Source organism: Bidens hawaiensis, unplaced genomic scaffold, assembly GCF_021521415.1.
Source record: "Bidens hawaiensis isolate Kalapana, Puna unplaced genomic scaffold, B.hawaiensis_p1.1 tig00011436_1, whole genome shotgun sequence".
Classification (NCBI taxonomy): domain Eukaryota; kingdom Viridiplantae; phylum Streptophyta; class Magnoliopsida; order Asterales; family Asteraceae; genus Bidens; species Bidens hawaiensis.
The window spans coordinates 256,265-269,467 of record NW_027491890.1 but is presented as its reverse complement, the minus strand read 5'-3'; the positions used below and the strand labels follow the sequence as shown (position 1 = coordinate 269,467).

Below are 13,203 nucleotides of genomic sequence, written 5' to 3'. Positions count from 1 at the left end.
AGAGTTGTGTTAGAAACGCTATGAAAAGTGCATTGAGCATGCAATCTGTGCAACAATTTGAGTGCCAGAAAACATACCTTCTGAAAAACGGAAGGAAATATTATGTGTACCCTCCCCTCTAAGATTATTTGGTTCTGTTTCCCAAACCAGCAACCTTGTGTACTCACACGACTGGGGTCCCATATCCCTCCCTTGGTTTGAGAACTATAGGAATAAGCCACACACTTGCAGTTTTTAAGGCACTCTACTATGCATTCTGATTCATTATTTGATTTAAAGATGGGTAGAGTTGGATCATCCATACTGATCAGAGTTCTATTTATGAATGTTTCTTTAATCCTTTCATCACAGGTCTTAGAAGTTCTCTTGCATCCATCCGCATGATCATCAGGTGAAATAGGTTCAAATCCAGGCAGACAACTACACTGCAATGAGTTATTATTTACATTACACATCCCAAATGGCCCGCACACCTTATAAATACTACAGTTATCTTTCGGTTCCTCCCATTCCAAATCCCATTGGTTTGTTACTTCAGACCAACTTAAATATTGTAACTTCCCTGAATGACCCATGACCAACCTTGAATTAGGGTCAACCACCGAAACAGTTTCAGAAGATATTGTACCATTGGGTAACCTCCTGTATTGTTTTTGTGTGGTGATGTTTGACAGAAAGCTGAACGCGTTTAAGGACATGTGGTTGTCATCAAAGCTATTCGTTGACGGCTTTGCACTTTTCCAAAGATACGTTGCTGGCCTGTTCAAAATAGAATACCGGGTTGAGTCTTGTTCGGGCTGAAACTGGAAGCTCCCAGGTCCAGGGTCGGTTGCACTTTTCCATGATGTCAACTTCATGTCCGTGCCCATTTTCATTCCAGGAAGAAACGTATCAGTAGGATTGTCAAAGCTTTGCCACAACATGCTTCCTGATGCAACGTTTATTAATACAGCATTTCCGTTATCATATAGCTTCAGTGCTGTTAGAGGCGCTCCTACTGCAGTACCATGATAGAAAACTTCAGTTTTTGCTTTGTTTTGTTTTCAATCAAAAGTGGTTATAGTAACCAAAACGATCAAGTGACGGAAGATAACAAATAAATGTAGCCTAAGGTGACAGATATAAATCGAAGCATGTTCAAGTGATATACCCATAGGTAATAAACTGAGCCCGTACATTATATTAGCTGGGAAAATATAGAAGAAATATCGAAGGTTAATCATTTATAGGGTTCGGATCAAATACAAATTAAATTTGCCTGTTAACTGTGCGAATCAAGCAATCAGGTGGGCAGGGAGGGCAACAACCAAGGCCCAACATCTTTTAGGGCCCATAAATGTTTTTGCACTTTTATAGCCAATATAAGTTTATAAATTGAATTTCGTTCAACTGGTAGGATGTTTTTCTATCACATTGCCTATTCAGGTTCAATACTTGCATTTTTGAATTTTTTTTGTTGGGAAGCACAAGCCTCACTTAAATTTGGGGTCTTAATTATGAAGGCTTGTTGGTTAATTTAATATACCCCGTTTTTATCTGGTCATTGTGTCTTATATTTTGTTAATGTTTTTGTTATCATATTATTTTACTTTGTTGCATTTAAAGACCAAACTGACTTTTCATTTAAAATAAAAAACATTAGAAGAGACTCACGATTGTTTAAGTATACAAGTTATAATTAGATCACTGTTACGATGACTTTATTTTGTTAATTATCATAATAATCATTATAATATTGACCTTTTATATGCAAGTTATTAAATTTTTATTTTCAGACCAAAATGACTTTTCATTTATAATAAATTAAAAACGTTAGAAGAGACTCACGATTTGTTTAAATATACAAGTAATAATTAGATCAATGTTACAATAACTTTATTTTGTTAATTATATCATAATTATCGTTGTAATATTGACCTTTTATATACAAGTTATTAAGTTTTTATTATCAGAGCCCATTTTTCCATTTGTCCGAGCCCTTGAATTGTTAAGGATTCTCAGGGACGGCATTGCAAGTAGTGTAATAATATATATAACATAGTGTAATACTACGATGTAATTACATAATTACACTACTTGTATGCATAATTACACTATTTAATTCGTACAGTTAACACGTTAATTTAATTTGTACGTTAACTTTCTTCATCATTTATATAACCGAGTGATGGTTGTTAACTTGTTATATGTTATCGGCTCATGCTCCAATCATTTACCACCAGTATTGAATGTATCCCGCATTCATTGTTTATGCTATATATGGAGTCTAATAAAATCTTAGCTATAGCCTATAGCTTTAAATTTATGAAGCAACTTATGGTTGTTATTTCATAGCTAGGTTGTACTGCTTGTCACAAAGGCGAGTTATGTATATCCTTAAAGCGGTATGCTACTAATACTAAAAAATAAAATCAAAACGGTATGGTCAAGTTTGGTGCCGCCACTTGGTTAGCGGCACCAAACTTCTCTTTTATATATATATATATATATATAATTAGCATGTCAATTATTATTATTATTAATCAAAGTATTATTTAACCAAAATTATAAACTAATGTTATAAAACTAGATAAAGTTATACTTATATGACGGGCCAAACTTTTAGTTAAACTATTTTTAGAAAGACATGTTCTACATGACAAGAATACCCCTGCAGTCACCAATTTGCCATTGCGACAATTGTTATATCTGATGAATAATTGTGACCTTACCAAATTGATAATGAGAATAATTTGAAAGAAGGAAGTGATGCGAATTATATAAAGTGTTGTGATTATCTTAATTCAAAGGGGTCGAAAAGAGTAGCTATCAGAGATAGAGGCGGGCAAAAAAACCCGATTCCGGACCCGGCCCTCGGGTACAAACCCGGTTTCGGTTCCTCAAAAAAGTCGTACCCACACATGTAGCCGCTGGAACCGGTTCCGCCTCAACCCGGTCTTGACCTGGCCAAAACCAAATAAAAACCTGGCAAACCCGGTCAAATACCCGACCACCCGGGAACCGGTTCCTACCCAACCTGGTTCTTGACTTTGACTTTTGTTGACCATACCCAAAACACCTTTAATCAGAGATATGGATGCAGGCATGGTGGGCCGAGAAGGTAGAATATGAAGGTGTAATATGGGCTAGATGGTGTTGTTAACTTGGATTAGGCAATGCAAATTCACAAGCTCAAGCTTGTATGGTACATGAATGGGCTGCTGGGTCGATAAATGTGAAGAAAATGTAGGCTATTTGCAAAACACAACTCAAGCTTGTGTGGTACATGAATGGCCTTATGTTAGTTGTGGGCATTAGTATACAGTGGTTATTTTTCCATTTGAAATTTATCAGACGTTTTTTTTTAAATGTATAGGTGATGGGCCCAACTTTTGATTTATTAATGACCAAGGTAATTACGAAATATAGCAATTTGGTGACAAATAGAGAAAATTAAGCAATTTGATGTGGTTTCAGCAATTAATCGTTGGCCAAAGAAAATAGACGGAAATCCAGATTAGAAAATAGAGAGAACATAGACTAATTCATTATCATTTCATTCATAATCCATGTTACCGTACAAACTAGGCATTATATAGAGCTTTCAAGAAAATAACTAAACGTGTAAATAAATTACCCACTACTTAAAAGAAAACTACCCACTAATATTATTAAACAAAAGTAAATGAAACAAATTAGATTGTGGCACACAACAATCCATCCCCCTTGAAAGAACCTTGTCCACAAGGTTGAGAATCCGGAGCGGAGCACGACATGGACGAATTCCCACGGGGGCGCCATTCGGTTCTCATAGTAACATACGGGCGATTCGGAGTGGAACGCCAAGGTGGACGCCAATCATTTTGTCTTACTCCCACTTCAGTTATCACTTCTTCCATGTTCATCAGGAACCTTCGGTTATTATGCAACATGGGTAAAGGGTCTCTTACACCCGTCTTAAGGGCTGGCGGTTTGACAAGCAGGTTCAAGCTAGGGTGTTGGAATAATTTGGAAGGTTTGGTTTCTGGTGTGATCTTTGGGTTTGGTGTAGGTGCACATTTTAGCGCCAACGGGTCAGTTGGAGGTGCTTGTTTTGGTGGTGTTATGGTAACAAAAATGGGTGGTGATGGGGTCGGTGTTGGCGTTGTGTGTAAGGCCCCGTTACCGGTAACCCTACTTTCGTGTTGGATTTACTCATAAACACAGTTCTAAATATCAGAGTTAATTAAAAACTTTACGCGGAATATAAAACTTTCATAAAACATTACATATCGATTCATAATCATGTCTTAAAACATTCCTCTTGTCTTTCAAAATCAAAACATAACTTATAAAACATATCAGATCTTCAGATGCCAGGCTTTAGTCTTCTGCCATGTGTCCTCCACTCAAGCCAGCTGTCTCAACCTACTCACCTGCGTGCATACTAAAAGTCAGCTACGCTGAGTGAGTTCTAGTTAATCATACAATACCATACAATACCTTATTACATACATACGTACTTAACCTCATAACTTTCTTTCATACACACATAAGTACTCATGCCTTCATTCTTACTTACATACTTTCTTTCTTACTTACATACTTTCTTTACATTCATAATCATACGTTTTAAAGAGCCTTTCGCCCTATAACCTCACAGATATTATAAGGGTCTGGTCCCTAACATCACAGATATTATAAGGGTCTGGTCCATAACATCACAGATATTATAAGGGTCTGGTCCCTAACATCACAGATATTATAAGGGTCTGGTCCCTGTAACACCCCGACCAAAGGCGGATTATACATCGGGGCGCCACATATTGTTTCATTACTCGTGACACTATTGGTGTCAATATTTATTAATACACATTTTATCGCGCACGCGCAGCGAGGAAAATAAAGAACATAAATCAAACATAAATCAATATATTATAAATTATAACATTCAAACATCATTAACTTGTCCTGATACATTTTAATTCTAGGTCCAAAAGTAAAAACGTCCTACGTGTCCACAAGCTCCAAAACAGCTACTGCAAACCTGAACATGTGTTAAAATAAACGTCAAACACTTGCGTGTTGGTGAGAAATCAAGTTTAATACAATACATAGATAACAATAAATCTGCGCGCAACATGTGTATGTCTGGTTTTCAACAAGGGTGTAATCTGATCGGGACCAACTCTAAGAGACAAGACTGCCAGTGCTCACAATTGAGCTCACAAACAAGACTAACTGTGCATGTGTAAACAAAAGAGAAAATCATAAACGAATGTTCTCCCGTGTTCATCTAATGGTACCATGAAAACTGCGGAATAGACCGTCCATACGGTTAATGATCCACACATACAAATAAACAGCCAAGTCTACGTCCTCAACACATGGGATACTGCGCGACTAAAGTTCATAAACAGTTTAAGACTCAAGTTTTGTATGAACACATGAACATCCCAAAGCATTTAAAATAAAAAGGGATTAGATACGAGATAACTCACTTGATAAACGATGCGGTGAAAGATATGCAAGAATCAACTCTTAAACAAGCAAAGTTAACCTATAATTAAGATTATTGTTTTAACGATCTGTTTTAAGTCTTGATAATAAGTTAGCATAATTAATAAGTAAATTATTATATAATATATATATATTACCGGAAAAGCAGGGCAGGACAGGGAGGAAGACGGAGGCAGAGAGGAAGACGGCAGAGAGAGCAAGGAGCAAGAGAACAGGAGAGATTAAGTGTTTGTGTGTGATGTGTTATGAAAATATTATTATTATATATAGGAAAACCCTAGGAGACACAAACCCTAGAAAAAGGGGAAAAGATCTCAAAAAGTAAAAGAAAAGATATCAACGGTAAAAAGTTCTGAAAAGTAAAGATATCAAAAGATATGGCAGCTGCAGGGGGCAAGATAAAGCTGACAGGGAACAGTAAAAAGCATGGGCGGATCAGATAAAGGTACTGGTCAAGCATGGCAAAAGCAGATCTCAAAAGATTATGTCAGTCACTTTATCTGTCAACCAATGGGGTTGGTGCGCATGCTGCGCCGAAAGTAACTATTCAGACATTAGATGGGTTAGGTCAACGGCTCAAAAGATAAGACAACACAAAAGCAAACGGCTAGATTTAAACAGAAGATACAAGGGTTAAGCGCGGGAAGGCTGAGTGCGCGAGCGCGAAGGCTGGCACAACAACCCTTAGCGCACTGCGGGAAGAATCGCATCCTTAGCGTGCTGCGTGAACTAGAATTCTAAGCGCATCGCGGGAAGAACATACATTCTTAGCGCATTGCGGGAAGAACATGCATTCTTAGCGCGCTGCGAGAAGAGTTCTCTTCACGCATCGCAGGAACAAGATGTCTTCACGCAGGCTTCCATGTAAGGAGTCTGGCGCGTGGAGCTGCAGACATCCTTAGGCGGGAAGAACCAAAGGACAAGCAAAGAGTTGAGGGAAACAAGGCTTAAGGGCGGGACGGCGACAAGAGGGAAAATAAGGCGGAATGAGAGAAGGAAGAGGGAGGGGACGGCGGAAAGAAAGAGAGAGAAAAAGGCGGGAAGGAAATATATATTTTTATTATTAAAAGTAAAATATAAGTATAAATAAATATTAAATCATAAAAGAAAGAGATCGGGTCAGAGAAACGGGTACCTGGGTCGGGTCGGATCAGGGCAGATGTCACAGTCTCCCCTACTTTAAGAAATTTCGTCCCGAAATTTATCTCGAAGTAGGTTGCGCAGAGAACAGGTGCGGGTACTTGATCTTCATTTGATCTTCCCTTTCCCATGTAAACTCGGCTCCGCGCTTGGACTCCCAACGAACTTTCACGATAGGGATACGACTGCGCTTGGTTTGCTTAACCTCGCGATCCATAATCTCAACAGGCTTCTCAACGAAATGCATAGATTCATCAACTTGAACTTCATCGAGTGAAATGTGAAGGTTCTCGTCAGCTAAACACTTCTTGAGATTGGATACATGGAACGTTGGATGCACATTACTGAGCGCGGGCGGCAGGTCAAGTCTGTAGGCAACTTTTCCCACACGCGCGAGAATCTTGAATGGACCAACATAACGAGGAGCAAGCTTACCCTTCTTCCCAAAGCGGACAACACCTTTCCAGGGCGACACTTTGAGGAGAACAAGATCACCAACTTGAAATTCGAGAGGCTTTCGCCTACGATCTGCGTAACTCTTCTGTCGGCTTCTGGCAGTCAGCAGATGATCACGGATCTTGGCGATTTTATCGGTTGTCTCTTGAACAAGTTCGGGTCCTGTGATTTGAGCTTCACCCACTTCGCTCCAACAAATCGGGGAGCGGCACTTACGACCGTAAAGTGCTTCAAATGGGGCCATACCGATACTGGAATGATAGCTGTTATTATAAGAGAACTCAATCAAAGGCAGGTGCGAATCCCAATTACCTCCAAAATCAAGAACACAAGATCGGAGCATGTCCTCAAGAGTTTGAATAGTTCGCTCAGACTGACCGTCAGTCTGAGGATGATATGCCGTACTCATGTCCAAGCGAGTTCCTAGCGCAGATTGGAGAGATTTCCAAAAGCGAGATATAAAACGGCCATCGCGATCGGATATGATGCTCAAAGGAGTACCATGGCGGCAGACAATTTCCTTGACATAAAGCTGCGCGAGTTGCTCAACACGGTAGTTTTCACGAATGGGCAGGAAGTGAGCAGACTTAGTCAATCGATCCACTATTACCCAAATGCTATCATGCTTGCTTGCTGTCAAAGGTAACTTGGTAATAAAGTCCATTGCTACACATTCCCATTTCCACGTAGGAATTTCTGGTTGTTCGAGCAAACCAGATGGGCGTTGGTGTTCAGCTTTCACTTTAGAACAAGTCAGGCATTTAGCTACGAACACAGCAATATCCTTTTTCATACCGGGCCACCAATAAGTTATGCGCAAATCCTTGTACATCTTATCAGCGCCAGGATGAATAGAATACCGAGATTTGTGCGCTTCACTCAGGATATCAGCGCGAAGATTCTCATCAAAGGGGATCCAGATGCGATTAAGATAGCAGAGAATTCCACTCAGATTAGGGACAAAGTGCGCTTCCGCGCCACACGCTAACTCGGCGCGAAGGTTACCGTTACTGATGGATGCGCGCTGCGCGTCACGAATACGCGATTCAAGGTTGCTTTGAATCGGCGCAAAGTGAAGATGCGTGCGCGGCAAGATACAGTTAAGTTGGCAGGGTTTTCGGCTGAGCGCATCGGCTACCACATTAGCCTTACCAGGATGATACCGGATCTCACAATCGTAATCGCTGATGAGTTCGTTCCATCGGCGTTGCCTCATGTTAAGTTCCTTCTGATCAAAGATGTGCTGAAGGCTTTTATGGTCAGTGTAGAGGATACACTTAGTACCATAAAGGTAGTGTCTCCAGATCTTCAAGGCAAAAACAACTGCACCAAGTTCGAGGTCGTGAGTTGTATAATTCTTTTCATGAACCTTAAGTTGCCTCGATGCGTAAGCGATAACCTTGCCTCGTTGCATAAGAACACAACCAAGACCTTGGTTGGATGCATCGCAATACACGACAAAATCATCATTACCCTCAGGTAGCGCAAGAACAGGAGCTTTACACAACAAACGCTTGAGCGTCAGAAAGGCTTCTTCTTGCTTCGAGCCCCAAATATACGGTTTACCTTTGTGCGTCAGAGCTGTTAAAGGCAAAGCGATCTTCGAGAAGTTCGAAATAAAGCGCCGGTAATAACCAGCTAAGCCTAGAAAGGAACGGATCTCAGAAGGAGAGGATGGCGTAATCCAGTTCTTGATTGCTTCAATCTTGGATGGGTCGACATGAATACCCATCTTGTTTACAACATGACCAAGAAACTGTACTTCATCAGACCAGAATTCACACTTGGAAAGCTTAGCATAGAGCTGCTTGGTTCGAAGCTTCTGCAACACCAACCGAAGATGTTGCTCATGCTCGGCCTTGGTCTTAGAATACACCAGAACATCATCGATAAACACGATCACGAATTTATCCAAGAAAGGCCTACACACCCGATTCATTAGATCCATGAAAACGGCGGGTGCGTTGGTTAGACCGAAGGACATGACCAAGAATTCAAAATGGCCATAACGAGTTCGAAAAGCAGTCTTCGGAACATCTTCATCGCGGATGCGCAACTGGTGATAGCCAGAGCGGAGATCAATCTTCGAGAAACAAGAGGCACCTTGGAGTTGATCAAAGAGGTCGTCAATACGCGGTAAGGGATACCGGTTTTTAATGGTGAGTTTGTTCAACTCGCGGTAATCAATACACATGCGAAACGATCCATCTTTCTTTTTAACGAACAACACCGGAGCACCCCAGGGCGAAGAGCTAGGGCGAATGAATCCTTTAGCAGTCAACTCTTGAAGTTGGCTGGCCAATTCTTGCATCTCAGCGGGTGCAAGACGATAAGGAGATTTAGCTACGGGGGAAGCACCAGGGACAAGATCAATACGGAACTCGACTTCACGAGCGGGAGGGATACCAGGAAGATCATCAGGAAAAACTTCAGGGAAATCACGCACAACAGGGATATCGCGAAGCTTCTTCTCTTCAGCAGGCTTAACCACATGGGCTAGGAATGCAATATACTTCTTCCGCATGAGCCTTTGGGCTTCGGCGCAAGACATAAGTTTAAGACCACTGGAGGGTTTTTCGCCGTAAATGTAAAGATCACCATTTTCTCGAGGTAGGCGAATCAATTTCTTGGCGCAAATAACTTCGGCGTGATTATGCGAGAGCCAGTCCATACCAATAATAACATCAAAGCTTCCAAGAGGCATAGGGATGAGGTCGATCAGAAAATCGTTTTCGTTAAGATTAAGCGTACAATCTTTAATCACTGAGTTAATTAAAAAAATTTCACCATTAGCCAATTCAACTGAAAAATCTTCTTTTAAATCGTTGCGCGGTCGCGCAAGCTTCTGCTCGAAGGCGCGAGAGATAAAGCTTCGATCGGCGCCAGTATCAAAAAGTACAGAAGCATAAAATCCGTTAAGTAAAAATGTACCATTAACTACGTCATTATTCGCTTGCGCTTGGTGCGCGGTTATGTTAAAAGCTCGTCCACGCGTCACTTGGTTCGAAATCTGGTTCACCGGATTCGCTTGTGTGATTTGCACTTGCAGTCTCGGGCACGCGTTCCGGAAATGACTGGGATCACCGCAGTTAAAGCACGATCTGGGTCGTGGGTTTTGGTAGGTTGGTTGTGGATTCTGCGGGTAGACTGGTGGTGTTGGCGCAATTGGATTGGCGAGAAGGACTCTACAGTTCTCAGCAGTGTGACCAGTACGGCCACATCGGTTACAAAGTCGACACGGGGTTTGGGTTGGGTGGTGAAATCTACAGGTTGGGCAAAAGGGATGGTTTCCTGTGTAAGGTTTCTTAGTTGGCGGGGCAGGGAGTGCTGGATTGGTTAAGGCATAGTTATGGACTACAGGAGGTGCTGGGTAGGTTGACAGTGGGTTAGGCGCGTAAACTGGGGGTTGGTAAACGGGTTGCTGGACAATGGGCGGGTTGGTAAGCGCATAGGCCTTGCGCCTGCGCTTGAGGTTGTTACGGTTTGAGGGTTCTGGTTTGGTTTCTGCGGGTTCAGGGACAGTTTTGGTGGTTTTGGTCTTCTCAGTTCCCCGCAGGAACAGAGTTCCTGCTCTGACATGGTTGTCGCTGAGCACAGCGGCCAACTCAATAGCGTCAGGGAGGGTTACTGGGTTTCTGGCCCATACAGAATCTTGAATTTCCATGGGGAGACCCCCAAGGAATTTCTCTATGGCTCGGCGGGAAGGGGTAACAAGGTGAGGGACAAGCAGGCTTAGTTCATGGAAGCGCGTCGCGTACTCGCGCGCTTCTCCACTGTATTGCTTCAGGTTCCAAAATTCTTCCTCCAGGCGCTTTACTTCGTTGGGAGGGCAGAATTCTCGCGTAAGAATTTCCTTGAATTCCTCCCATGTCATGCTAGAAGCAGCCTCTGCGCCACGCGCATGGGCTACTCCATTCCACCATGTAAGCGCTCTGGATTCCAGGACACTGGAAGCATATAGGGTTCGTCTGTCTGAGGGGCATTGGGTGTGAAGGAAAGTGTTTTCTATCTTCTCGAGCCACTGGAGCATCACGGTGGCTCCTTCGAGACCTGTGAACTTTGGAGGGTTACCCGCATTAAATGTCTTAATGTTATAACTCGAGGTGTTGGTATTGTTTTGGCTCAAAGCTTGGGCTATTGCGGCGGCCATTTCCTGGGAACGTTGCTGTCTACGCATGCGCGAGGCTTCTCTTCTCTGAAATCGGCGAGATAGCGGAGGCATTCTATAAAAGTTTTAATTTTAGTTAATATCTTGGTTTTATCGCAAAGTATAACTTTATAAAGCTTGGTTTCACGGAGTTAGATGCTATCAAAAGTTAAAGTAAAATAAATGACCCAAAATGCAGACTTAATAAAGGTAACAAATTCGAATCAGAAATCGACAATTCATGCATCACCATGACTTTCCGAATTCCCAATTTAAAATATACGAGTAAACGAGTATTGGAGATTGACGATTCATGTATCACCATGACTTTCCAATCTTCAATATAAAATATACAAGAAAATGAGTATTGGAGGTTGACAATTCATGTATCACCATGACTTTTCAAGTCTCCAACCTCAGAACATAATCGTAAATGGAAATTGAAAATCAACTATTCATGTATCACCATGACTTTTCGGATTTTCAAATCCCACAAACGAATATGTAAGTAAAATCAATAAAAATCGAAATTCAACCAAAATCGAAATATCGCGAAATAGAACATAAAATCATATACTGCGCAAGTGCGAGCATATTCATAAATAACGAGTAATTAACAATAAGCGCGCAAACATGAGATTTCTCTCATGCGCGAGAAGGGACTCTTAGGTATTCTAGGCCGTTACGTCTAACCACCTATCCTAAAGTCAACCTGGCTCTGATACCAATCTGTAACACCCCGACCAAAGGCGGATTATACATCGGGGCGCCACATATTGTTTCATTACTCGTGACACTATTGGTGTCAATATTTATTAATACACATTTTATCGCGCACGCGCAGCGGGGAAAATAAAGAACATAAATCAAACATAAATCAATATATTATAAATTATAACATTCAAACATCATTAACTTGTCCTGATACATTTTAATTCTAGGTCCAAAAGTAAAAACGTCCTACGTGTCCACAAGCTCCAAAACAGCTACTGCAAACCTGAACATGTGTTAAAATAAACGTCAAACACTTGCGTGTTGGTGAGAAATCAAGTTTAATACAATACATAGATAACAATAAATCTGCGCGCAACATGTGTATGTCTGGTTTTCAACAAGGGTGTAATCTGATCGGGACCAACTCTAAGAGACAAGACTGCCAGTGCTCACAATTGAGCTCACAAACAAGACTAACTGTGCATGTGTAAACAAAAGAGAAAATCATAAACGAATGTTCTCCCGTGTTCATCTAATGGTACCATGAAAACTGCGGAATAGACCGTCCATACGGTTAATGATCCACACATACAAATAAACAGCCATGTCTACGTCCTCAACACATGGGATACTGCGCGACTAAAGTTCATAAACAGTTTAAGACTCAAGTTTTGTATGAACACATGAACATCCCAAAGCATTTAAAATAAAAAGGGATTAGATACGAGATAACTCACTTGATAAACGATGCGGTGAAAGATATGCAAGAATCAACTCTTAAACAAGCAAAGTTAACCTATAATTAAGATTATTGTTTTAACGATCTGTTTTAAGTCTTGATAATAAGTTAGCATAATTAATAAGTAAATTATTATATAATATATATATATTACCGGAAAAGCAGGGCAGGACAGGGAGGAAGACGGAGGCAGAGAGGAAGACGGCAGAGAGAGCAAGGAGCAAGAGAACAGGAGAGATTAAGTGTTTGTGTGTGATGTGTTATGAAAATATTATTATTATATATAGGAAAACCCTAGGAGACACAAACCCTAGAAAAAGGGGAAAAGATCTCAAAAAGTAAAAGAAAAGATATCAACGGTAAAAAGTTCTGAAAAGTAAAGATATCAAAAGATATGGCAGCTGCAGGGGGCAAGATAAAGCTGACAGGGAACAGTAAAAAGCATGGGCGGATCAGATAAAGGTACTGGTCAAGCATGGCAAAAGCAGATCTCAAAAGATTATGTCAGTCACTTTATCTGTCAACCAAT

The 13,203-nt window shown here is 41.0% G+C and overlaps 1 protein-coding gene across 1 annotated transcript in view; it reads right to left on the bottom strand.

Moving 5' to 3' along the window:
• Positions 1-18: 18 nt before the first annotated feature.
• The window catches only part of LOC143537930 (G-type lectin S-receptor-like serine/threonine-protein kinase At4g03230), a 34,032-nt gene continuing 20,847 nt past the window's right edge, over positions 19-13,203 (bottom strand). The window contains exons 2-3 of the mRNA XM_077031595.1: positions 474-928; positions 19-204 (exon numbers count right to left, since the gene is read on the bottom strand). Of these exons, the coding sequence (XP_076887710.1) occupies positions 19-204; positions 474-928 (641 nt within the window). The remainder of the gene's footprint in view (positions 205-473; positions 929-13,203) is intronic.